The sequence below is a fragment of the Syngnathus typhle genome, linkage group LG15, assembly GCF_033458585.1.
Source record: "Syngnathus typhle isolate RoL2023-S1 ecotype Sweden linkage group LG15, RoL_Styp_1.0, whole genome shotgun sequence".
Taxonomy (NCBI): domain Eukaryota; kingdom Metazoa; phylum Chordata; class Actinopteri; order Syngnathiformes; family Syngnathidae; genus Syngnathus; species Syngnathus typhle.
Genome location: NC_083752.1, coordinates 2871843 through 2897094, shown reverse-complemented (window position 1 = coordinate 2897094; position 25252 = coordinate 2871843). Strand labels below are relative to the sequence as shown.

Below are 25252 nucleotides of genomic sequence, written 5' to 3'. Positions count from 1 at the left end.
TTGCACTGTCGCAAACGTGACAGAAGTAACAATGAGAGCGCCACTGCCCCCTGCTGTAGTAAACGCGCAATTACACTTTATTCTAGTACTGCCAAAAAAAAGCCTGTTCCCCAGGGTCACACGCGCCCCCCCAGGAATAGCACCGCGCCCCCCCCCCCCACTATTTGAGAAGCACTGTGTTAGAGGCAATGACGTTTAGCACTCGACCAAAGACTCGTCGTCCAACCTCCACAACTTGGAGATGGTCGCAACTCGCGGACACTGCAAGATGTACACTTCCGCCTCTAATAAATTCTCTCCGTCCGTCTCTTTTCTTCTCGCCCGGTGACAGTAGCGCCTTTATGCATAATGCGGAGGTCGAATGAAAGCTCACGTCGACATGTGTCAGGAGCTCGCATGACACCAGAGGTGAAGTGAAGTCTGCTGTCACTGATTGACAGGCGGCCTTCTCATGCAACCACAAAAAGAAAAGCACCTGACCAACAGACAAAAGACTTCAACAGGCTTGTGTTTGAGAAGAAAAAAATAAAATAATAATTGTCTGAAATGACATCAGATTTTTAAAAAAAAAAGAGTAAAGTACAGATTTTGCAGATACATTTTAGGAAACCCTGTTTTAGGATCCTCTTTTTTTTTTTAATGGGTCACGACACAAACAACTTTGGGGGTGTTTTCAAAGATAGTTTATTATTTGAGGGTGTACAGATTATTTTTTTTGTATGTAGTCAGCAAATGTACATAGTATTTCTTTAGAAAGCATTTCCCCTCTCAATTATCGTAAGAAAGTGGAAAATTATTTTCGACAGTTTACATCCATGAAAACCGAATTCCAAGAGTACTCAACCATTCCTGGTCGTAGTGCGCCCCCTAGCGGCTACAGCAGTTACGCCACCTCTAACTTCAGTTCTTCGAAATTTTTGCTTTGTACGGCTTAATGGGGACAAAACACACACATACATAAAGAACAACGTGTGCCGCGGGTGGCTTCCAAATGAACCCGTGCCTTTTTAGGATGTGCAAATTCAAAATACAACATAACCAGCTATGTTATTTTCAACTAGAACTTTTCCACAAAGACTCCATCTAGAAACATTGATAGAAAGACAACTTCAGGAACCAACAGTGCCCTGCTCAGAAAACAAAAAAACTGCAGATGAACCTGATTGTTAAGAACAGTCAGTTTGTACGTAATTTCCCCTCTTTTTGGAGGGAAATTAAAAAAGGTTCTTTGCAAAGCACAAAGAAATCCAACAACACAAAAAAAGCTAACTTAAGTTTCCCTGGCAGAAACGGGCCAACACACACACGCACGATTACGAGCGCGATGAAAACTAAGGTGAACGTTTTTCTTCTTCTTCTTAAGTCACTATCAATACTGCTGTTGACATGCGTATATCCGTTTCAAAAAACGAAACCCTCTTTTCTTATCTAATCCACACTGTTTGCGTTCAAAGGTCAGCTCAGTGTTTCTGGAAAATAATTTCTTTTTTTTAATTTTTTTTTAGGAAAATTAAAAACCAGATAGGAAAAAATACAAAGGTAACGTAAAAACAAGTTGCGGGCTGTTTCGAAAGATTCGCCTGGTCTCGCAAGGAAACAAAAGGATAAGCAAAGCTTTTAACTGGCCTCCAGTTTGGCCATTTCCTGCACGTAGATGCCGATGCTCTCGCTGTCAAAGAGCACAAAGTAAACCGTCTTGATGGTGGACGACATGGTGGCCACAAAGTAGCTGGAGATGGCCTTCAGGATCACCTGGGCCGCCGTCTGCTTGGGAAACCCGTTTCTGGAACGACGGGTGCAAAATTAGCCAATACAGCCACTCGCCGCCAAGTCGAGAAAAACTGCTGTGGCAACCCAATCTGGGAGACTTCAGGTGTCTTTTGCAGGCCATCATTTTCAAGGCGCTTGCTCAAACTTTGATTGTTGACTGCAAAACTAAACCGCCATGTTTTCTTTTGAAGAAACTCTCTCAAAACGCTGTTTGATAATAATATATTACATATAGTACTTTCCTTACCTTCCGCTGCCGATAGACGGAAAGGCCACTGACTTGAGCTTCTTCTCGTCGGCCAACGCCAGACAGTTCTTCACAGTCTTTTCCAGCATCTCCTCACACTTGTCCGAGCCCCATGCCGGGCTGTTGCAGTGGATGACGTACTTGGCGGGAAGGCCGAAGCCGGCGGTCAATACGGCTGCGGAGTGGGGGGGAACAAACGTAAGGTTCGTTTGACATCTTCAGTAGCTGCGTTTTCCTAAAGGGCTGCAACTCACCCCCGGCCACATCCAGCGGCCCGTTCTTTTTCTTCACCTCCAGCACAGCTTCACTTAACTCCTTGCCGCCCTTCTTTTCTAGGGCAGCACCTGCAAGGGCACACGTTGTGATCACACATGCGGGAGCGTCGCACGCTGGAGGAAAGACAGAACCAGGAGCAGGAGGTGGCGGAGGACATGCAGACAGACAGACGGACGGACGGACGGACGTCGACGCAGGATGCTGTTGATCATCTGACGTGGGTGAGCTCTGGCCGCTCTCTCACAGGACACGTTCGAGTGCGACATCACACGAGAGAGGCCACACAGGATGACATCGAAATGGAATCAACACAGCAAGATGTCACAGTCTGACTGGAGCATCGCTACACAAACCAAATTTGGCAGTGAGAGCTAACAAGAAGCAAGCAAATTGGCACCGGAGTTGCAATTAAATTCAAACAAAAGCCTCAACGCTCTAAGGCTGGATTTGCAGTTGGTGGTTGAAGTGACAATTGGGTGGGGGGCGAGGCAAAGCTTCCCAAAACAGTCGTTGAATTGGAAACGGCTACTTGGAGCAGCAGCAGGAGCGGAAATCCAGCCTCAGATCCAATACGAGAGCAATATCAAAACGGGATTATCGTGCTTGTCTCTTTTTTTTTTTTTTTGGTCCTAGCTACAAAAGGGGCAACGAAGCAGGCATGTTTTTGATACAACTCTTGTACTGGCGGCGTGACCCGATCAGAATGGGAAGCACCCAATCGGTGTCAAAAGGAGCATTAGCAGCAGGAGCAGCAGCCTGAAGCGACGGAGGCTGACTGGTGCCTTTACCTACTTCACCGCCCGTATAGAGGGCCGAGTTGGTCGGGTGAACGACAGCGTCGCTCTCCACTATGGAAATGTCGGCTTGGACAACTTGCAACTACGGATGAAACAACACGGCGGTCAAACAACACGCCACACAACAACTTGGCCGGTGGCCAACCACGGAAGCCGGGAGCTTGCCTAGTCAGAATGCAAAAACAAATAAGAATCATTTGGACTGAATGACTGCAATTGGGTTGTCGATTGAGGTTAATTTGACAATGCGGCTTCTGACCAAGCGAGGCATCCAAGTTTCTTGTCAACAGCAGGCAGTCAACTTCCTGTCAGGCAGGAAGTGCAGATCAAAAATGGCCGCCTGACAGCAAGTCACCCGAAAGGCGGAGGTGCAAACGTGGCCGACGGGCTTTGACGTTTTAATTTTCAAAGCCATGCTGGGGTCACAAGAAGGTGGGAGGGGTGGAGTGGGAAAGGGCGGTGTTAGGAGGAGGGGGCGTCTCACCTAGATCGTCTTTTAGCTCAAGTTCGGCGTTGGAGGGGTTGATGACCCCCTCTACGTCAAAGCCAGCCAAGTTACTGACCTCGCTGTGGATGAGGTTGAGCTGCGGGGGCGAGGGAGGGGGGGGAGGCATGCCGAGGAAGAGCGACAAGGAAGGAGGAAGGAAGCAAAGCTGTTAAAACCAAGGTGACACCACCTGAGCCTCAAAGGACGTTTTTTTTCCCCCCCCTTCTAACTCAATTCAATTACAATGTAAAAAAATAACAATTGATAATTGCATGAATTTGTTGGGCCACATCCTGTCCGGATAATCAGGTGGGTCTTCACATGTTTGAATTTGAGATGCATGTTTGTGAGCAACTTTGGAGTTCCCAGTAAAGCAGATTAGTGCACAAAAGAGCAACCCCAGCGATTAAATGCGCCCGCTACGTGCTTTTCCAGTTTTGTGGTCCCGCAATGACATCCAATTGCTAATCAATGATCATGCTTTGGCAGCGCCTGCGTCACGGCTTTGGTCCGACTGACTTTTTGACCCAGGAAGAGGCTCTTGGTGGACAGGACGGTGAAGCTGTCGGCCGGCGAGCCTTCGGTGGTGCTGTCGGCCGACGCCGTCTTGCTGGCCTCGCCCTGTTTCTGCAAACGGACGAATGTCAGCCGGTGGTCACAAGGGGGCGTCGCCCGCCCAGCTGCTGCCGTCTTACCTTGGCCTTGCCGGCGCCCTTCTTGCCGACCGCCTTCTTGCCGGGCGGCTTCTTGGCCGGCTTGGCTTTCTTCTCCGGGGCGGGCGACAGGGGCGTCTCCAGCTTGGCTTTGGCGCCGCGCTTCTTAGCCAGGAGCTCGGGGTGGATGTTGGGCAGGACGCCGCCCGCCGCGATGGTCACGCCCTTCAGGAGCTAGTGCGAGAAACAGGAAAAAGTTTGATTTGCACAAAGCCCAATCATCCAAATAGTTCGATACAAGTTTCCAAATAACAAACATTATCCATCCCTTTTTGACAATACTCCTTGTGACTACCTGGTTGAGTTCCTCGTCATTGGCGATGGCGAGGAGGATGTGTCTTGGCGTGACGCGACCCTTCTTGTTGTCTCGGGCCGCATTGCCTGCAAGTTCCAGGATCTCGGCTGCCTCGGAGCAAAGTCGTCAATCAACGCACGGGCGGTGGCGGACATCCATAAAAAGCTTTCCAAGGCATCCACACTCACCGGTCAGGTACTCCAACACGGCCGCCAGGTAGACGGGCGCGCCAACGCCGATGCGGTACTTGGGCAGCCCGCGTTTGATGTAGCGCAGCATGCGGCCCACCGGGAAGATGACGCCCGCCTTGGTGGAGCGTGACGTCTTGGTCAGCTTCTTCTTGCCTCCTCGACTCGACATGCTTCCCAACGAGTCCGCGGACGCTCCTGTTGGACACGTGAGACACCGTTATGGAGTGCGCACAAAAACTAGAAGTGCCACAGAAGAAAAAAGTCATCGTTTTGTGCAAATCAAACTAAGTACAAAAAAGACAATATTCATTGAATAGATTTAGTGTCATTTTATTTTGGTGGCACCACACGTGCCTTTCTTCTTCTGAGTTTTGCAGTCACACCCACGGACATGGAATTAGCCACTATTATGCTGCCTTTCCAAATCATCAAGGTGTTGACGCAGTAATTAGTCAATATTCAAATGAGGCCTGAATGTCACCGTAGTTTCTACAGAAATAAAATCCATGTACGGTGATGATAACTTGGGACAAGATGCCAAAGTGGGTGAAGAACGTTCTTTTGTGGCCAGAATGAGACTGCGAGGTGTGCGCTGGTCAATAGTGGCTCCATTTTGGAGCGGAAAAGCAAAAGGACGCGGAGCGAAGGCAAAGCTTCGCAAGACGCTCGCTAGCATGCTTGCAGCCGCCGTTAGACGCCAGGTGGAGGTGGCCTCCGGACGAGCCGCCGCACTGACTGGAGCTCGCCGAGCTCACTTCCGAACCGGGTTCTGACATTCGGAAGCATTTCCGCAACATGTCAGCCGCAGCCGTTTGTTTGGTTGTGTCGGCGGCCGCGGCCCCCTTCCCCGTGCCAGAGCTTGCCACCTCGGCCTTCCGTCGTCTTCCGCTCGGTTAAAAAAATATGTCACTAAAAACTGCACAACCAACCGCGACAACATTAACGACGACTTGTAACGACCACGGCGTACTTACGTGAAAAAAAAAGGCGAGTGCAAGGGCGTAAAAATGTCGCTGTTTGGCTGTAGCTGACGCTTGTTCGAACGTCGACTCCCACAATCCACAGTGAGATGAGCTGAGAGCTGCCGGCCGCCCAACGACGCCACTCAGCGGGAAAGCAGCCGGTTCAGCCCGCCCCCCAAGACACCCGCGGCTTCCGTTTGCTTATTGGACCGAAAACAACAACAAAGCAAGAACGGTACAGCAGAAAGAAGGGAATTCTTATGTAATTATGACAACCGACATACTGGAAGAAATGATAATAATACCATGTATAGTGGCTATTCTCAACGAAGCCAGGGGCGTTTCTAGACCCCTGGTAAAGAGGACCATGCCCCCTTCCAAAAAAAGACAGCTTGATGGACATCTTTCATCAAACTTTATGCAAAATGTTTCGTAATGTTTCACTAGTCTAACAACACCCTAAAAAATGTTTTAATGCCAGAATTTTAGGCAAATTGCTCACTTATATATTTTTAACCTTTCAGTGATGTTCAGCCATTTCACGTATGTCGTCCCATAACATCACACAAGCAGAAAATGTCATAAACTCATGATTAAACTGTTCATATTTGCTGTTGGTGTCAACTCTTTTTTTTTTTTTTTGTCCCGTGCTGTGACACACACCTCTTTCTTCCCATGGCATGCAAGGTGAGCTTTTGACACAACCCATACATATGCATTCCTTTGCACTTTGTCACAAAATGTCAACAAAGACGTGTTTCTTTTTTTTTTTTACATAATAATGGACGTCATCATCTCCACCCATGTTTTCTAGTTCCCAAGAGGCAAAAATACTCACACTCAAAGCAGGAATGGATACATATATGAGTAAGTTAAACCAACAATGTGTAGTGACAAAGGTGCAATGCAAATAACACGATGTTGTCGGCTTTGCATATCGAGGAAAGAAAGGCAAACGACGGAAACTTGCGAGACTGGCAGCCCGTACTTCCGGGTACTACGCTGGTCAGCTGACCCGCAACGAGCCAATGAGAGTCGATCTCATTGACAGCGCCTGTCAACAAAGCTGTTAAAAGCCTGCTGCCCAGGCTGTGACGCACAACACTGCGCAGGATAAACACGCTATTCAGGTGAGCTACTTCAACCTGGCCTCACTTTTTCGCTTTTAAAACACTGAAGATATTATAAATACAGTGCACTTTGATGATCTATAGAGGATCACTTATTTTTTTTTTTTAAGTTTGAGAAAGTCTCAAATAGACCATTTCTAATTATTTATTGGTGTTCACAGTCATGAGGGAAGCACCAACACGCAGCAGCAGACAGGTAAGTTCTTTTTGAAATACAAAATGTAGTGTCTGTCTGAGTATACATACACTGGCTCAACAAAAAGGTGAGACGAGAAGGAGAGGCAAAACATGGAATTGGCCACTGAGGTTATTGTCATCAATAGGTTGCAAAGGGATGGAGAGTGGAAGGGTCACTGAAAGGCAGCCAAGAGTGCTTTTTAGGTTCACCCTGAAATGACACCCTTGCGTATTTTTAAACCCATCATTTACATCTCGGTCAACATCCTTTTAGTTTTGGACACAATAGCTCGGCCATGTGTGTTTTCCTGTTTTTGCCACCGGATTAAAATAACAGACACACTTACACAACGCCACTAAATTGAGTTTACTTATATTGAGTCACGAAGGGCTTCACCAGAATTTGCAAAAATAAATACCACGTCCTGGTCTAAATTCCCCAATCTCTGCAAGGAAAAAAAAAACTTTTGAGAAACCCAATCTGAGAAAAAGATCTACCCCCCCCCCCCTTCCTACATGTTCTGATATGCTTGATAACGAGTCCCTGTAATGAACTGAAAAATTGTCATTTGAGATTGAAGTGATTTGAGCAGTTCATCATCTTGCTTCATTTTCTGTCCTTGCAGGAGTCGTCGGGAGGACTGTGGGATTCCGTGAAGAAAGCCGCCGTCGTCATCGGGTCCGGAGTTCTGTTCTTGGCCGCGTTCGGTAATTCATTGACATGGTGCGAACTTGTATTCTTTTTGAACTATGTGAATGATAACTTTTTTTTTTTGCCCTTACACGTCTAAAATCCAGAATTATGACCATTGTGGTCTAACAAAGTTTTGGCTCTCTGCTGCAGGCATCTTCAAAAGTTTTGGGGAGCTTCAGGAGACTTTTGGCAGGATTTGTGGACCAAACTCTACGTGATGTTTGAGGGCCACAATGAGGCTTTATTCTACATGGGTAAGGAGCATCGGTTGGATTTTGTCTGGGGAAAAGTCTCTTTTAATCAGATGTTATCTATGGGAGGAGAATTATAAACAGAACAAATGATGTCATACGTGTGTTGATCATAAAGTGTATTGCCCGAGATTAAAGATAATCTTGATTTATGACATCACCAGGCACGATGCTAGTGCCCGTTGTGGTGTTCTGGGGCTTCAACGCTGCGCTACTAGTGGCGGACATCACCGGGAGGCCATCCTTCATCACCCGCTACCGCATCCAAGCCGACAAGAACAACCCGGTAGGATTTCTAATAGTCTCAAACTATTGACGGCCAACGTGATGCAACCACGTCTGGCATACTTGCGGCGCACCGGCGCTCGTAAATGTCTGCTCAGTCAGAGTTGAGTCACTCAGGTTTACAAAGTTGCTCGGCGAGTTTATTTTCAGTCCAATTGATTCAAGTGATACAACTCGTACTGTAGACTTGAATCGTGATTTTAAGAGAGGGAATAAATGTTTGAGGGCTACATAGCTGATTTACCACATCATTAAATAAGGTGCTGAAGTGAAAAATGAATACATAAAAAAAATATAAAACCAATTCTAACTATAGTCAGAATAGCTTAACATTTTACAAAAAAAAAAAAAAAATATTAAATGTTGTGCATTTGTTACTTTTGCTCCCGTGTCAAAGTCCTCCGTTTGACTATCACAGTTGCCGCCGCCGTTGTTGTCGTCAAACATAGATAACGGGGCGAGCCGATAACGTGTGCCCGTAGGTCAATATCTGAGCGTTATCAAAGTATTGATTGAGCTTGCACTTATTTTTCTTGCCTACGCTGCGCAATTTGAACTCTATGATCAAGACGCTCGGCTGTGTGCAGGTGGAGCCGGAGAAGCTGCGTCACGCTTTGAAGACGGTACTGTTCAACCAACTGTTCATCTCCGCGCCCACCGTGGTGGCTGCTTACCGCTTAAGCGGCTGGAGAGGAGACCCCTGCGGCCCTCAGCTGCCGACCTTCCACTGGGCCCTCGCCGAGCTCAGCGTCTTCTCCATCCTGGAGGAGGTTCTCTTTTACTACTCGCATAGGTAAGACAACAAAATGTGATTTTGCTCTTGGAAGTGAACTTACTTTTGACGTCTTCCCGTTAGGCTGTTCCACCTTCCCAACCTTTACAAGCGTTTCCACAAGCAGCACCACGAATGGACCGCTCCGATCGGCCTGGTCGCCACCTACGCTCATCCCCTGGAGCATACGGTGAGTCAGCGGCGCTGCAGAGAGCCCGGAAATGTGAATTTCTTTACTTAGTTTATTTGTGTTGTTAGTTCTCCAACCTGCTGCCGGTGGTGATCGGGCCGGTACTGCTGGGCTCGCACGTTTCCACTACGTGCATGTGGTACTGTCTGGCGCTGGTTAGTACCACCATCTCCCACTGCGGGTACCACCTGCCTTTCCTGCCCTCGCCAGAATTCCACGACTTTCACCATCTCAGGTTAGTCTCCTGTGGAACTTTGCAGGTTGCTGTGTCATGTTAAAAAGTAAAACACAAGTGTGACACACCTTTTTTTTTTTTTCTTTCAAAGATTCAACCAGTGTTTTGGTGTGTTTGGTGTGCTGGACCGCCTGCACGGCACCGACAGCAAGTTCCGGCAGAGCAAGCAGTATGAACGGCACACTTTGCTCACCGGGCTCACCCCGCTCAGTGAAAGCATCCCCGACACCCCCAAGAAGGGCCAGTGACTGCTCAGTTTGATTTGATCACCTTTTAAAACCTGTTGATCAGTTTTAAAATCCCCTTATTTTTTTAATTGTCTTTGCACGAAGATTGTTTTTACTGACTGAGGTTCATTCAGTATGGTTCTGGTAACTTTCTGTGAAACGGTGAGCCCTAGTGGCTGCGAGAGGAACTACACGAGGGGAAAAATACCTTGTGACGTTGCACAATTCTACAATTATAAGCAAATTAGGGAGGAAGATAATCACTTGTAGCACACCACTAAAATGTTTGAGACATTTGATCATCAAAACTGCCCGACTTTGATCGAAAGAGGTGGAACAAGACTTGCGCCAGCGTGTGCATGTTTGAACAGGATGAAATTGAACTTTTATGAACTTTGTATACTTGCTGCTCTTTTTTTTGTGATGACAAATCTCGAAATAAATGTTTACTTTGGCACAACGTCTGGAAATGATGACTCAGCAGGCAAGGTTTTTGAGGGTTTTTTTGTCCGTTTTGTGTTTTTTTTCTTTATTAAAGGAAAAAAAAAAAGCATAATTACTACAAATTACAAATAACACTAATAGCCAATCACATCAGCCTACAAAGCAGATAGTGAATATTAAATGTTATAATACAAGTTCTCATTCAAGTAGTTTACATTTTTCCGTTTTATATTTTTTTTCCAGGCGTTTTTCACATTTTTTTCTTCATGACAAGCCTAAAGATATTTTGAGTGATGCAGTGAACAATTTCAACGCTTCATATAGATTTTGTTGGGGGTTTTTGTTCTATGTTTTATGGCTTTATGACATTATTGTACTTTTCAGTCTGCAGACATCATAACTAGCCATATTCCTCACACAGTGCTGCGCTCATTTTGATTACTCCTTGTTCTGTTTGCATCCTCGGCACCCCCCTCCGCCATTTTGCGGCCAGCTCATGTCGAGAACGTGGCGCCCTCTTAGAGTTTGTTTGAGAGGGCTGGACGACTCCCACAAGATCCCCCAAATTCTCCAAAGGTCCCGTCAGGGGGGAAAGAAGTGAGCGCAGCCAACCTAGCACAGTTTTTTTCCCCCCCGTCATCTATATATCCGTTTTTCCACTCTTTCGGCTACCATTTGTCTCCAAGCCTCCATAAAACACTGTGTCCCTTCAAAAACTCTTCAAGTCTCCCTGAAGAAGAAAGGAGGGGGGGGGGGGGTCCGGCTCTGCTTGCACCGGAAGATAAAATTAGGGCGACGTCCAGGCGAGAACAAAAAACGGAAGGCAAATGACTGCAGTTGTTTTTGTTTTTTTTAAACATGTGTCAGGAAGACTAAAAAAAAAAAAAAGTGGACTGATTTGTTTTAAGACTTACGGTACCCGCCAAAAAAATCCAACTGTTGATGAGGCGCCAATTGATGGAAAAAAAAAAAAGAGTGGGGGGGAATTTTAACAGATTTCAACATGAAACAAGATTTGCTTTTTCGTTCCCTTTTGTCGCTTTAAATACACGTTCCAGACGCCAAAAGGGAAAAAGGAAAGAAAAAAAACAAAACCCCCGCCCACGTCACACTAACAATACTGCCAGAAAAGAAAAAGTCCAAAAGCGTCTACATGTTAATGAGTACATATACATACGTGTAAGGCAGAAATAACGTCGAGCAAAAAAAAAAAAAAAAATTCTCTTCTTCATTGGTTGAGTTCACATTTACATCTTGATGGGAGGACGTCCATGAGGAACCAACTTGGCCAAAGACAAGGAGTTGCGTGTGTGTGTGTGTGTGAAGAAGAGGAGGAGGAGGAAGAATCCCCCCACCCATCCCCATAAATTGCCACCCAAAGCACCTGCGCCACTTCCCGCTCCTTCAAGTAATGCGGATTATTGAGTCTTCCAGTCCTTGACGGATGGATGCTGATGGATGGGACGCACAAAAACAAGGTCAGGAAGCCCCGCCCCCTCCATTTAAGGTCCATGAATCTCCTCCAAAGGAACGCCGGTTGCGCTTAAGCATGAAGGAAGCCACACGACAAAAGCCAAGTTGGGACTCGTAACAGGATCCGAACAACACTTGGAAGACAGTTGGAACACTTTGGCAAAACGTGCTCCCAACAAAAAAGGGCAAAACCATTAACGATAAGGCCACTCGCAACCAAATCTGCTTCTCCTCCTCTTTCTTTTTGAAGCATGTTTTTTTTTCCCCTCCCACTTGTCCATAATAACAAAGAAAAAAAATCCAGCAAATCAAATATTTTTCGAAGGCGCTTTGGTCCGCTCGGATGTCAGCAGGGCCGTCGTTGCATGTGCTCATCGTAAAATTGTTTCCAGAGGCCGCCACACCACAAAAAAAAAAAAAAAGAATTCTTGGAAGGGAAGGAAATGAAAATAGTGGATGGTTAAATAACCTTGAAAAAAAAAATCTCCACCTGGTGGAGTGGCAATGATCTGCAAAGAAAAATGTGTTTGACACCTTGTTGCTTGCATGCCTTGTTAAGAAAAGAAAGAGGAAAATCTCAAAAACTTAAAACGCATCCATCAAGCTCTTTGTGATGATTTTCTTCCTCATTTCTCAAGCAAAAAAAAAAATTGTGATGCATCAAAGGAGAGCTGATGGGGCACCCCCAACCGACCCCCTCCCCCCTGAACCAGCGGCATGTGACTTGATATCCCCCAGTTGCGTTTTTACTTGAGCGTCTTGGCCTCGGGTTTGACGTCGTCCTTGGCTGCGGCGGCGCCCATGGGGTTGGAGCTGTTCTGGCTGTGGGGCCGACTGGAGGGATGGGAGGGGTGGCGGCGCCGGCTGTCCCCGCTGGACGAGTGACGCCGGCGGCCTCCTTCCTCCATCGGCGGCTGCACGAGAGAGAGCAACGACACAGATTAAAACCAGAGTTTCTTCTCCGATCGGGTCTCAGGCGCCATTTGACCCACGTCGATTCTGAAGTCCTCCAGACGCTTGAATTTGCTGAGGCACTCCTGCAGCTTGGGGTCGATCTCCAAGGCCTTAGCTTTGGAATATTTGAGGAAGGCCCAGAATTTTTCCAGTCCGTACAGCTGACCTGTAAATCCGGAAAGGTAACAGCAGGATCTCGTTTTAGGAATGTGGTCATTCAAAATACACACAAGTCTTGCAGGGTGACATTTTTCTAATTACACTGAGTCATCACTAGCAGGATGGGTGTGTCCGCAGAAACAAACACGAAAGCCGATTTGTGCAAACTTGTTCTATCACAAGTGTGTGTCGGGGCTTTGCGTTGATCAGCGGGCGACTCGGCGCCGTCTTTGTGGGCTTATCGTCTCACCGGCCTCGTAGTCTTTCATGGTCTCCTCCTGGAAGTCCTTGAAGATATCCGGCCGAAACTTCTTCTCCAAACCGTAGCTGTAGTACCTGAACAGGCACTCCAAACCGTACCTAGAAGAGCCACAGCCGACGGACGGTTACTCGCGTTCAATTGGGGGAGGAAGGGAAGGGGCTGCTGCTTCACCTGTAGCCTTCTTTGCCGTCTTCCACCACCAGCTGGCGGAATTCCTCGTACATTTTCCTGTTGAAGTGATCCCGCAGGAAAAAGGACCAGAAGCGGAAGAGCGTGTTCATCTCCTGGGACTGGCCGATCCCCAGCCGCTTGCGCTCTGCGATGGAGTCCTGGTTAGGTTGGGCCGCAGGCACGGATCGGCGAGCGCGCCACTCGACTGGCGCTTACCGTTGAGGCAGCGCCGGCGGTATTTGTGGTAGACGTGTTGCGTGAAGCCGTTCTCCTTGAGAAGCTCGTGGGACGGGTGCTGGAACTTGGGTAGGGACTGCGGCGTGCAGCCCACGTTGCCCAGGGCCGGCGTGCCTTCCGACGGGCTGGCGTTTGAGCTGGGGCGACGGAGAGAGTGAGCGGGACGCGCTCCCGGCTGCTACCGCTAAATAGTGGGCCTCACCTGACGGAGGCGGTTCTGGAGCGATGCTCTCTGGAATCCATCACCCAGCCTACGTGGCACTCCATGGGCGGGTTGGAGCTGTGTCGGGTCTTGCGCTTCCTCGGGGTCTGAACAGTATCAATGTGGCCCGTTGAGACAAAAACAAGAGCAAGCGGCCATTTTAGCATCTCACCTTGGCGTCGACGGGCCGGCTTTCCTTAACCACCGGGTAGAAGCGCGGCGTGGCGGTGGCGTCCTTCCGGTGGGGGGTGCGTGGCGTGCGTGGTGTGCGGGCGCCGCGATAGTTGGGCGACTCTGGCACGGTCGTCGGGAGCGACCGCGCTATCGACGAGGGTTCTGGTGCGCCGAAGAGTTTGTTCGCAAGGGCGTCTGTGGGGACTGAGGACAAAAGGCACGCAAGGTCCACTTCATTATCATCAAGTGTGTGCTACGCAGTCTTTTTTGGGAGCGATTCCAATTGTCTCTGAAAAAGCAAATCTGGCTCTTCAAAAGAATAAAGCGAGTCCTTACTCTGTTGGGGTTGCGGGGGCCCGGGGGGCACTTCCTGGTTTGGGTCGACGGGAGGCTCTGGGGTCAAGCAGTCAAACTCTTCACGGCTGATCAAGTGAACCTTCTTGAAGTTCTCCACCTCTTGCTGTGGAGAAAAAAAAAATAAATTGGTGAGAAGAGGGCTCACTTCACCTTTATGCCATCGCCCGCATGCTCTCGCCGCATTCCGGAGACACCGCGCATCGACGCGCAAACTTCAAACCTTCCATGACGACGACGACAATAGCCACCCCAAAAAACGAGACCGGCTCACAATCGCCAAGAACGACTCACGACCAACTCACACTTGATGCTTCAGCTGCTGCCCGCGAGCGCTCAGTCCGCTCGGCCGCGCACTTTATTTCCTCCCACAAACTGTTCCACACGGCGCTGGACAACCACGTGAAGGCCTCACAAAAGAGCCCGACAACAAAAAAAGAGCGGCCCAGAACAAAAGTCTGTGTTCGTGCATCCAGAAACCGCTCAAAGCTAAGAAGAAGCTTTCTGCTTCGGCGTCGAACTTTGGGACAGAAATGTCTCCAACGCGGCGGCGGCGGCGAGACAGAAGCGCTGAGAAGCTACCTATTCTTTTCTGTTCTATAAATTGGACAAGCCAAAACGGCCTCACCTTGATTTGGGCGTACTCTGGCTCGTACGTGTCGTCCCACAGGTCCCGCTCGTAGTAGAAGAGCCCGTCGTTGATGACCTTGACCAGCTCGCTGGAGAGCTTGGCGCGCGACGTGTGGTGGCCCGTGCGGTCGCCGCCGGGGTGCTTGCGCAGGTAGGGCGGCGTCTGCGTCACGATCAGGATCTTGTTGACGTCGTGGTCGTCGATCTCGCCGTCAGAGTCCTCGTCGGACCAGTCGGTGAAGGTGTTGCGCCGGCCGTCCATCTGCTCCATCTCCTCATCGAACATGAAGTCCAGCTCTTCTGGCTCGTCCTGCTCGCCGCCGCCCTCCTGCGAGCACAAGGTCTGATGAGACAACTTTGTTCTTGTTCGAGACAGCAGTTCACGCTATCTTTTTTAACACCGGTGCAAAGCCAGCCGTGGGTTTGACGTGGTCACCTTGTTGGCGGGAGACGGCGAGGAGCCCAAGTGAGGCAGCAGCGAACGGCTGGCGTCGTCTTTTTCCCTCTGCTGCTGTGAGGAGGGCGCCTGCGTTAGCGCGCGACCACAGTCCGGCGGGAGGAGGAGATGAGGATGGTGGTGAGGCGGCGCGACCAAATGAGCAAAACGACGGGATGCTGAGCTACGTCAAAACCAACTGAGCCGATCGACGGCTAGGAACGGAAAGAATGATGATGTCACCTTCTCCGGGCTGACCTTGGGTCTCACCGGCGAGGGTCTGGGCCTCTTCTTGACCTCGATCCAGGACTCGGAGTCCAGGTCGGGGAGGCTGGCCGAGAGGCCCTTGGGCATCGTCTTAAGGTTGGAGGGCGTGTCCGATTCGGCCTTGGGCGGGCGATGCGCTGGGGTCGAGGCTCTGAGGGACCCTGAAAGACGATGGCATCGGTCATTGATTCTGCGTTCATTGGAGGAGACCATCTCTCGCATAACAAGTGAGGCGATGACGATCAAGCTAATTCAAATCTGCAACAAAGTCCGCTCAGGAACGAATGGAGTCGGGCGGCGGGCATCCTCACCCGCGGGCTCCTCGCTGGGCTGCCTGGGGATGAACTCGGGGCAGTTGATGAGTTGCGCAAAGTCGGTGTGGTTGGGCATGCTCAGGCCCGGAAGTGGCCACTTCTCGGGCTCCACTTTGCGGCGGATCTTCATGTCAATCACTTCCACTTCCTTGCTGTCCTTCAGAGCCTACCGGGAAACGCCCGTTAAACAGGCGCCAAAGCTTAGCTTGTAAAAATACAATTTGCTACTTTTGTTCTTGTGCTGCAATCAGAGTTGGTTTTAAGTTTTCGTCAGTGATGTCAGAAGAGACATGAGAAACTCATCAGTTCTTCAGCGTGTTTGTGCACCATTAAAAAAAAAAAAAAAAAAAAAAAAAAACTCTCAAGAGGAGCAATCGTGTACGTACTTCCAGAATGATGTTGACGTCGGTGGTGAGGGCCTGCACTCGGTGGAAGCTGGCAATGAGCCCGATGGGTAGGAAGCCGTCCTGATCCATCTTCCTGCGGAGGAAGAAGTCCCGCTCCAGGTTGTCCAGGCTGAAGTAGTACTCACTGCAACAAAAAAAAAAAATGTTTTCACAAATTCTAACAACTACTCTCTAATTGATACCCATCCAAGAGATTAAGATCATCACATCTCCTGCAGCTCCAAACTCACATCTGCCTCTTGATGTAGTCCTTGAGCAGGTCCTGGTCCACCGAGTAGAGGTCGCTGCTGCTCATGTTGTCGTAGTAGTAGGTGACTGAGTTGCTGAATTTCGCTTCGTAGGGTCCGTCTTTCATCTCGTACGACTTGTAGCCTTGGTGGTAGTAGTAGTGGCCTGAAGGGGGCGCCAAAAGGGTTCTTGAAATTGCATTCGATTATAGGTGGGGGGGGGGGGGGGAGACTAAGTCCAAGTTAGTTTTGCTTTCATAAAAAATGTGGTGAAGCTTCAATGCCGCAATCAGAGTTGTGAAAGTTCTCTCCACGGAAAGTCAGAGAAGAGACATGAATATCTCATCATGTGTACAGCACATGTGCAAACATCACCCCAAAAAAAGTTTACTTTTGATATGTTGTTAATATACCTCTGCCGCGTCCTCGTCCCCGGCCCCTTCCTCGGCCGCGCCCGCGTCCCCGGAAGCCGCCGCGAAACGGCGCCCCTTCGCTCTTGACGCTCGACACCTCGTCGTGGTCGTCGCGCCACTCCCGCTCGTACTTCTGACTGTGCCAGTCTGCAACGGGCGCACCAAACCCGCCACCGGGAAAAGCACAGTTGAAGTCCTAGAGTATAAAAGTGCCTCGTGACACCGGCGGCCAAGAGCTTACCTCGGAGGTCGTTCCTGGTGTTGGGCGGCAGGCGAAGATTTTCGTTCTGCCTGCTGTTATTGCGGGAGGCCGAGCGCTCCCGCGGGCCCTCGATCATCAGGGGGACCCACTTCTGCTTGTTTCCTGTTTGCAATCACACAGGCCCCGTGAAGAATGAAAAACATTTACAAAGAAATCTTTTTCCTCTATTGTTCTATGAATTTAGTTGGGGAGGGAGGGGGAATCAAATGATTGAAAACAGCATTTAGTCAGCTGCAGTAACTCTGTCGGCCAGCAGGGGGGAGGAGTGGTCTATTTCTTTGCGCAGTGAGCTGAATGAGGAGGTCAAACAAGTAAACGACAGTGCATGTGGGAATGACACGACTTCTTTCGAGTGACGTGGCGCTCCGAAAGTCCACACATCGAGTGGACACGGGGACAAGGTTCAACATGGTCAGCAGAACACAACGGGAAATTGGACGTCTGCAATTAACTGCGTAGCACCATCAGAAATGATATTTGACCCAAATTTCACAGTGCTGATTATGTATATTTGTCCAAACGTTGGACCCGCGAGCATGGTAAGTTTGAGCTAATTCACCTTTTTTCTTTTGGCCGTTCTTCTGGGCGTCGTCGTCTCCGTTCTTCTCCTCCCCAGAGTCGTCCGACTTGTTGGTCTTCAGATTCTCCTTACTTTCCTCGTTGCTCTCGCGCTTCTCCTTGGTTTCCTTATTGGTGGCGATCCTCCTGGGGGCCTTAATGGGACAAGATGTTAAGACGTTAGCGACAAATGTGCACGTGCTGGTGCCCTATGAGAGCCACGACACTGCAAACACAACGGGACTGCGAGCTGTTTGCGCAGGAAATCATGCAAAGCGTTCTCACCAAGTAGATTAAAGTACACCGCGTTCCATGGCGCTGAACGCTCACACACACCTTGTATTTAAAAAAAAAAATAAAAAAAATAAAAACTCAAATCCACCTCCCAAAAGAACGCTCAACACGCTCCACCAAATTTTGACACCATAATCATACACAGGAAAACGTCCTTTTCAAACTGCATCCAGTCAACGGCCATTTACGCTATAAGGGAAACGTAGCAGCGGGATTAGCAACACCGGACTGCTTAACGGCAGCACGTGTCCGTGTATGCGTAATCCACTTAACCCTGCTGTAAGTGTCCAAGCGTTGAATGGCGGATGGAAAATACAAGTCATGAGGGTGAGGAGAAACACTGGATGGAGCTGTTGAAACTTTTGAGACGGACCTGGAAATCTATTCGGTGATTTGGCACCATGGAGCGAGCTACGCTAACTGACGTTCTTGTTAAAAGTGCCAGCACTGCTAACGGGCTAGTTCAAATGGCAGCGCTGCTGATGAGCTAGCTAAGCTAATTGTCGGTCACGCAAATAATACAACTCAAGAGACTGATGTCACGTCGCCTTTAATGCTTCGGGAGGTCTTTGTGTAAATATCGAACGGGTTTGAAAACATGCCGAAAAGGGGAAAGATTGACGACGCTCTTCAATTTGAATACGAAGAGCGGTTTCGTTCAACTTATTCGGAATCTTGCGTTGACTAGGCTCATGGTTTAGCCTTCGACTGGCGTGCTAATCGCACACGGCGAGGGGCTGTCAACAGGCGGGCTGGTTGCGGGCATACGACGAGGGGCTGCCGCTTGAAACTTACAGAGGATCTCCACGAGTCTTTGACCTGCCTGACCGTCGGCGGGCAGGACACGGTCCCTGTCACTGCCTCGATCTGAACAGAGGGAGGGAGGGAAGAGCAGTTTAGAGGAGACAATGATGTGGACCGAGATGACAAAAGGCACACCGAGGAAAAAAAAAAAAAAAAGGAATGTTTACAGATACAAATGAGCTGGAGGGGAACAAATCTAGGCCCGCCTGTTAGGGGAAGTCATTTGGATTTGGAGAACATACGTGGATGAGGATGAAGGAATGCATGGTATTGGTGCAGCTATGCGTGGGATGGAAAATGGCAGCGCCGGTGAATTCGGACCAACTACCCATCGACCAAACACGAGCCAAAGGACTTGGAAAAGCCGGACAAAGACAACACAAGAACACGAGCCAAGATCGCTTTGCTCCCAAGATTGACCTTTGCATCACAGAAAGCGTCAGCACGCTCCGATTACGCCACCCTCGTACAGTCCCTCAAAATAGCGGCGGCGGAGGAATCGTCGATCCGGGGTCTGGTGACCGAGAGGGGATCCCTAAAAGGACATCCCTTCCCAGGCGGTGACCAGCTCCCCTCTCACCCCCACCGTGTCTGGTGGCATTTATTCCAGGCTCCCATGACGCTGACCCACATAACACCGCTGAGCATGCCGCCAGAACATCCACGGCTCTGAAATAGCCAGCCGCGCCCGGCCGGGGCGGCCACTGAAGCTTGTGTATGTGAGCGTGTGTGTCGACTGTGTCAGGACCCGAGTCTGAAGTAGCTGAGCGGCTTGAAGTGACAGGTCCTTCTGAGGTTGTGCTTTGACGCCTTTATTATGCAACAGAAGCACTTGGCAAAATGAAGCCACGTACCTTAAGACCTTTCCATTTGGTGATAATCAGACACTATTTGTTTTGTTTGTCGTAGACTATCCTCTGATGAAAGCCTAAAAGAAGGGGAAAGAAAAGCAAAAGTACCCACCTGCATGTCTTTAGTTGCGATTTCTCCCGGGGTGGGCCAGCTGTTGGTGTCGCCAAAGTCGCCGACCTGAGCGGACACGGACGGACGGCACAGAGGGGTCACAATCCGTCATTGCCAAGCACGCGATTGCACAGACTACAAATTAACACCACACAACCTCTGGTGAAAGCTATCAAAATAACATGAAAGCATCTGTTTTTTTGGGGACATTTGGCGACATTTACCTTTCCTCCTCGTCTGGCCTTGGGAGGGTTGCCCGCTCTCACCACCTTGGCGGGACCGCTCGACTCTGCTGAGGAGAACGCACGTGTCAAGAGCGGGAAAACGCAGCGCAGTCGTCGGCCATCTTAAGTGATTTTCTTCATCAGCTTATCGGGCCTCAATCATTCCTCACATTCCGGGACAAAGTTCCAAACATAGGGCAGGCCGCTTAAAGATGCTGTGGCCGCTCTTTCAATAACAGGAAACATAGGGAATGAAGGCGTGAAGTCTCTTAACTTTTTCCACACCTTCAAACTTTATGACAACGTCGGCGTTCTCAAAGTATACTGCGGCGCGCGATTAAATCGAAAAGTGCTTGACGTGAAAAGGCGTCAACACGATGACTCGGTGCTTATTGTGGTTGAAAGCCAAGGCGATTAGGTCCGCCAAAACTCACCGAGTTGACCACGGTCTAATCGTGGAAGGAGTCGCTCGTGACAAACTACGGCGGAAAGACACTTTAAAACCGGTTTTGGATTGAGTCCCGCCCGCCCTCGTGGATTGAATGAAGACGATTTAAATCGACTCCCGGGGTTCTTCAAGCAGATCATCGCTTGGATATCAACAACTGGACGCAAATGTGACATCTTTGTTGATGCAACGTCTTTTTGCCTAGACAGATAAAGCAGGCCTTTAAAAAGAAGTCTGAAGTCGTCATCATGACTCAGTTCACTCGTGCTTTTAAAGACAAGTCAGGTGAACGATTGCGCCGCCGCTGTTGAGCTTGAAGAAAAGCAGTTTGGCCGACTATGAATTATGTACTCGGCCCCGTTGGCCGCCCGTGTCAGAAAACTCGATCCAAGGAGCCCAGGGGCGCTGGGATCGGATAACTGCGGCGTCTCACGCCCGGCGCACCAGAACGACCGCGCGCGCTGGCAAACGCCAGAGCGACGTCAGAGCTGAGCATCCGCGGCAAGGTGCCAAACGTCAGCTGCGCTGGCAACCAGCGCGCATTCCACAACACGGCGGCTGACAAACGAGAGCTTTGTCTCGCCGAATTGCGGCGTGTCCGGGCTTAGAAAAGCTGGAATGATCTTTTTCATAAAGCTTACAAGAGCGCCCGCCGCACCATTATGCACAAATTCACTCGGGCTGGTGCCAGAGTCTCAAATTAAAAGCGACATTTGTTTCCTCACAAGCCTGCAATTCGCCGTTGTAAACATTGGGGGGGGGGGGGGGGGGGGCGTAACGCTCTGTCGTTGAGCTCGCAACACCCAAATATGGAGGAAACGGACAACGAGTTACTGCACAGCACTTGGCCAGCGGCGTTCCTTCTCCTCTGCTTTTTGTGTACAAATGTGGCGCAATAATTCAGCGGGCTGTGGCTTGCGGGAGGGTCAAGTGGGACAAAGAAATCCCAGCCGGCTTAATTGACGAGGGCTTCGGCCGGCGTGACGTCACCAACAAAACCGGCCTCAAAACTGTCAGCTTTTCGCCAACGCTTTTGCCGCACCACGTTTTACATCAAAATTGCCACCAATAAGCTGATATCAGTCCATTTTTTTTTGTTTTTATTGATTTTGCCTGAATGTATTAGTCACGGAAGATTTGTTACGCATTAAAAGTGCTCATTCCACATTTTAGAACAAAGGGAAGCCACTTGCGCCGCTGCTGTGGAGACTAGAAAAAGCACTCGCTTCAAAATGAACGCTGTGGCAGTCGGGGACAGGAGAGATCAAACTGGAATCTACCGAGTGTTCACTGTATTGACAATGACTCACATGCTAATCCAATCCGCTCGCAAGTCGGGCGAGGAAGGAAAACCCCAGACTTGAGCAAAAAAAAAAAAAAAAAATGTTTTGGATGCGAGGTCTCCAGAGAGCCCCGGAGGCTCCCCGACACTGGACACGCCACGGATGTGAACGGTCCACACCCTGCCGAGCTCTATCAGCCGGCGCAGACCCGGCCTGCGGCAGATAAAGCGGTCCGAGATGAAGCGCTTGAGACAAGAGCTCCTCTCAAACAGCTGATAGTCTGCGTGCACGCGTGTCGACTGGGTGGAGGACGACAACAGGGGGGAGATGCCCTTCATCGTTTCAGCCTCGCCCACAAAAATTAAAATGGACACACTGATACACGTCTCAGCTACTCAGTAAGCTATCGGTAGCAATTCGCTGAGGATAAAGAATTTATGCCCGTGAGTGTTGTCTGCTTAGAAGCGTCGCTCTGCCGTTTTGAGTTCAAATATTGCTTCGAGGTTTGGAAGTTAGCAATACCGATGCTACACGTTGGCCCGCACGAGGGCTTTCATATTGTTAGCATTGAGAGGGTGCTATTGATCTGCATTTCAACCTCATGTGACTCGGGCCAACGTTGTCGAATCAACAAACCCCCCCTTGTGACGACAGGCTGCGTGGGCGCCACTTGAGGTGGACCCGGATTTTGCTCCCTGGGTTATTTTTATCGCATTCCAAGCTATTTGTTTAGGAGTCTTTTGACAAGTTGTAGCTGCAAGGGCTCACGAGTTTACAGCCATTCCAACTGTGTCACATCTGAATCACAAGCGGCATGAGACACTCAATATTTCTCTTTGCTCTCAAATCCACAAGACCGTGGCAACTTTGGGCTCCAGACAGATGGTGAGGCCTCAACTCATGAAGGTTTGGGTGAGGCGGTGCTCGCAGAATGCCCCATACCCATGTCGCCATCCTACAAAGGAGCCACCTGCGATGTTGAAATACGGTTCCACTCTTATCAAGGACTGATTTTCATCCAAGGACACGCTAAGTACACACATACTGACCTCTATTCAAGAATCAACTGTTAGGCCCGCTTCACACTGACAGGGAAGAAGCAAATGGCCACGGAGCGTGTGCTTGGCCGTGTCTCGCTTATTTGCAAAATCGGTCAAATGATCTAGATGGCGGCAGCGCAACACCAAGTTTGCTGGTATTGCTTTGGCTCCATCTACTTTGTTACCTCTCCTCGACTCAATCTGTGCGCATCTGCACGTTACATTCCAGAGTCATCATCTGCTGTTTGGCCATTTTCTATCATTGCCGGTTTTGCTTTTTTTAGACAGCGCTCACTGACTTTGCAATTTGCCAGAATACGATGAACTTTTGCAGAAAGCTATTGGAAATTATTTATGTGGTTATTTTGCTGGAGGATGCCTATTTTTCCAAGAGGCTTGACGTCATCAAACAACAAATGTATTTCTATCAACGTTTGAGCGGACAGCATTGTTCCTGACGTTCTGGACCCCAGAAAAGAGAGGAAAGTGGGGTGGGCTGGTGTCAAAACATATGGTCAGCCAAAAGTTGTTTATCGGAGTAAAATAAGTCGGATGTACTTGCTGATGCTGCAGCACTTTTACAATTTAAAGTCCACCGGACCGCCTGCCAGAAGCTTCGTCTAACAGCTGTGCGGTTTTCAACACAAGCGGCAGCGTGGCGCTGGTGGACAAATGGCGAAAAGACACGTTGTCTTTACGTTCACCTGGGCCCTGTTGTGGGTTAAAAGGGGCCTTACCTCTTAACATTTGGGGATGAAAAGATTACTCTGGATGACAAAAGGCACCGCGTTGCTAATCACAATGTCGAGCGTTCGTGAGCCAAATCGCCATGACTTGCACGCAGCCACGTTAGCATGCACGGCTAACTGCTAGCTGAGGAGACCTCGGCGACGCGCAGGCGACGTGACAATCGGGTCAATAAACAAGCGGCGCAACAATCGACAGCACAAAGAATAAAAGAAGGGCGTGATTGCAGCAAGTTGTGATTAGCTAGCTGGCGTCCGTTAGCCGAGCTTACCATGCCGTCTACACGTGGAGTGAACACGTGACGTCTCACAACAAACCTGCTCGCTTGTTACAGAACATTAATAAACGTGCCAAATATTCGGCAGATAACCACAGAATTGAGTGCGTTGAAGGCAGGTCAGGCATTTAAAAAGGGAAAAGTGGAAATGAGGGCAAATGTTTGGAGCGTTTAAGCTAGGCCCGTGCTATTGTTAGCCGGGGCGGGCGTCTCCACTCTTTTTTTCCCTCAGTTATTTGTTTATCGATCTATTTCTTTGTCTTTGCACAACGCCACTTTAAAACGAGTAACCGCTCTTTAGCCGACTAGGCGCGTCAGTCACTTCAACCCAATGTTTTATAAGTCGCGTGACGGGTGCGTTTAAACACCCAAAAAGCCTACTCGAGTCGGCCATTTATCGACTTTCAGTGACGTCGCTATGATGCATCACAACTTTCAAAGCAAAAAAAACAAACAAGTCACTTAAGAAAGGGTGCGCGTATGTGTGTGCGCGCGCGTGTGTGCGTGCAATGGCGTCCCTTGTGCAACGAGACACCCAGTGGCTCCACTTTAGCCACCCTGGACTCCAGGAATAGCCTGAGTGGAGGAGGGGTGCATGGATGCATGCACGGACTCCAAATATATCCGTCAGGACTTGACATTTGCACACCATGAACGGCCGCTACCTGGCCCACCTGACGGACACTTGCTGTATGAACCCACGGACACGCGAGTGACAGGCAGCGGGGCATAGGGGAAGGAAGAGAAGCGAACGACAATTACTCACCGTGATGTGCTTGTCCGTTCACACTGACAACAGTCACCGGGTTCATTTTCCTAGTCCACGGGTTCACCTTGGGCGGGGGCGCTTCGGTAAACTCCTTCCGGCTTTTACAACCTTCCTCGTCGGCCTTGGCCTCGCTGTCACAGCCCCCCTCGTCCGCATTCGAGTTCCGCGTGGGACTCTCAGAGCTCTCCCCGTGCCTGCCGCCTCGGCGACTGCCGGGCTCCTCCTCCTCGTCGTCGACCCCCGCTGCCTGGCTCCGCTTGGCCCCGTCAACCTCCAGCTCCGGCTCGTTGCGGATCACTTCGCCGCGCTCCTCCGCTTTGGTAAGCAGGTTGGCCGGCAGAAGAGCCTCCACCTGAGTGGCCATTTGCAAGAGCCGTCGTTCTCCCACCCCCTTCGGGATTACCAGTCCTCCTCCTCCTCCCCCCCCCCCCCCCCTCCCCCGGTCCGAATTCGCTCGAAGGGGAAAAGTGAAGTAGTTCGCTGCGAGTTTGACGCTCCTCTGTCGCTCTCAGACGAACCGAGCTTCGCTCCAAGTCGCAGAGACGTCCACGGATGTTTCAAATATGAAAAAATGCAAAAATGAACGGTGTCCGATAGGCCTGTACGAGGGGAGAACAACCCTACCTCGGCTGCTAGCAGCAATATGGTCGCTCTCCACCACGCGATACTAGGGGGCGCGCACGTACGCCGTCGAGGGGGAGTAGGCACGTACAGTCGGGAGCGCGCATCCGTGAAACGTAATAGCAACGCTGCGTTCATG

General features: G+C 49.8%; 3 protein-coding genes and 1 long non-coding RNA gene across 16 annotated transcripts; 2 read left to right on the top strand and 2 right to left on the bottom strand.

Moving 5' to 3' along the window:
• Positions 1-668: 668 nt before the first annotated feature.
• Positions 669-6283, bottom strand: LOC133168137 (core histone macro-H2A.1). 3 transcript variants are annotated; one of them, XM_061299442.1, is made up of 9 exons: positions 5751-6283; positions 4774-4971; positions 4586-4692; positions 4273-4464; positions 4097-4204; positions 3575-3674; positions 2272-2361; positions 2018-2192; positions 669-1783 (listed from the first exon to the last, which is right to left on the bottom strand). In XM_061299442.1, exons 2-9 carry the CDS (start codon positions 4943-4945, stop codon positions 1618-1620), a joined length of 1110 nt encoding a protein of 369 aa, XP_061155426.1. In that variant the 5' UTR covers positions 4946-4971; positions 5751-6283; the 3' UTR covers positions 669-1617. The 3 variants fall into 3 exon arrangements, 2 of the variants coding, with proteins under 2 accessions (XP_061155426.1, XP_061155427.1); XM_061299443.1 differs by lacking the exon at positions 3575-3674 and adding an exon at positions 3082-3172 and having other exon boundaries at positions 5751-6120; XR_009718153.1 differs by lacking the exon at positions 669-1783 and adding an exon at positions 3082-3172 and having other exon boundaries at positions 2142-2192.
• A 462-nt stretch (positions 6284-6745) lies between these two features.
• Positions 6746-10159, top strand: faxdc2 (fatty acid hydroxylase domain containing 2). Of its 3 annotated transcripts, XM_061299445.1 has the most exons (9): positions 6746-6868; positions 7030-7064; positions 7672-7769; positions 7890-7993; positions 8155-8276; positions 8863-9068; positions 9132-9237; positions 9306-9472; positions 9564-10159. In XM_061299445.1, exons 2-9 carry the CDS (start codon positions 7032-7034, stop codon positions 9718-9720), a joined length of 993 nt encoding a protein of 330 aa, XP_061155429.1. In that variant the 5' UTR covers positions 6746-6868; positions 7030-7031; the 3' UTR covers positions 9721-10159. The 3 variants fall into 3 exon arrangements, with proteins under 3 accessions (XP_061155429.1, XP_061155431.1, XP_061155430.1); XM_061299447.1 differs by having other exon boundaries at positions 6817-7064; positions 7672-7753; positions 7844-7993; XM_061299446.1 differs by having other exon boundaries at positions 6817-7064.
• Positions 10160-10189: 30 nt separating this feature from the next.
• Positions 10190-25189, bottom strand: larp1 (La ribonucleoprotein 1, translational regulator). 9 transcript variants are annotated; one of them, XM_061299428.1, is made up of 21 exons: positions 24490-25189; positions 19929-19996; positions 19705-19770; positions 18733-18804; positions 17645-17798; positions 17065-17187; positions 16824-16970; positions 16414-16576; positions 16163-16307; positions 15774-15942; positions 15439-15623; positions 15196-15285; positions 14758-15087; positions 14112-14235; positions 13774-13979; positions 13602-13708; positions 13379-13536; positions 13163-13307; positions 12980-13089; positions 12609-12736; positions 10190-12530 (listed from the first exon to the last, which is right to left on the bottom strand). In XM_061299428.1, exons 1-21 carry the CDS (start codon positions 24854-24856, stop codon positions 12363-12365), a joined length of 3225 nt encoding a protein of 1074 aa, XP_061155412.1. In that variant the 5' UTR covers positions 24857-25189; the 3' UTR covers positions 10190-12362. The 9 variants fall into 9 exon arrangements, with proteins under 9 accessions (XP_061155412.1, XP_061155418.1, XP_061155416.1 ...); XM_061299434.1 differs by having other exon boundaries at positions 15196-15267; XM_061299432.1 differs by having other exon boundaries at positions 15454-15623.
• Positions 14958-16134, top strand: LOC133168144 (uncharacterized). The gene is made up of 2 exons (XR_009718156.1): positions 14958-15100; positions 15171-16134. It is a non-coding gene; the product is annotated as an uncharacterized LOC133168144 (long non-coding RNA).
• Positions 25190-25252: the final 63 nt, after the last annotated feature.

Bases quoted from the DNA above. Each gene is read 5' to 3' on its own strand.
- LOC133168137 (XM_061299442.1), bottom strand. From the start codon at position 4,945: ATGTCGAGTCGAGGAGGCAAGAAGAAGCTGACCAAGACGTCACGCTCC. The intron at 3,675-4,096 runs GTCAGTCGGACC...TCGCCCCCGCAG, and splicing joins GCCTCTTCCTGGGTCAAAAA to CTCAACCTCATCCACAGCGA. The intron at 2,193-2,271 runs GTGAGTTGCAGC...CCCACTCCGCAG, and splicing joins GCCGCTGGATGTGGCCGGGG to CCGTATTGACCGCCGGCTTC.
- faxdc2 (XM_061299445.1), top strand. From the start codon at position 7,032: ATGAGGGAAGCACCAACACGCAGCAGCAGACAG. The intron at 9,238-9,305 runs GTGAGTCAGCGG...TTGTGTTGTTAG, and splicing joins CTCATCCCCTGGAGCATACG to TTCTCCAACCTGCTGCCGGT. The intron at 9,473-9,563 runs GTTAGTCTCCTG...TTTCTTTCAAAG, and splicing joins CACGACTTTCACCATCTCAG to ATTCAACCAGTGTTTTGGTG.
- larp1 (XM_061299428.1), bottom strand. From the start codon at position 24,856: ATGGCCACTCAGGTGGAGGCTCTTCTGCCGGCCAACCTGCTTACCAAA. The intron at 16,971-17,064 runs GTAAGCTCTTGG...CGCCCGTTGCAG, and splicing joins CACCAGGAACGACCTCCGAG to ACTGGCACAGTCAGAAGTAC. The intron at 15,286-15,438 runs GTGACATCATCA...GCGCTAACGCAG, and splicing joins CCAAGGTCAGCCCGGAGAAG to GCGCCCTCCTCACAGCAGCA.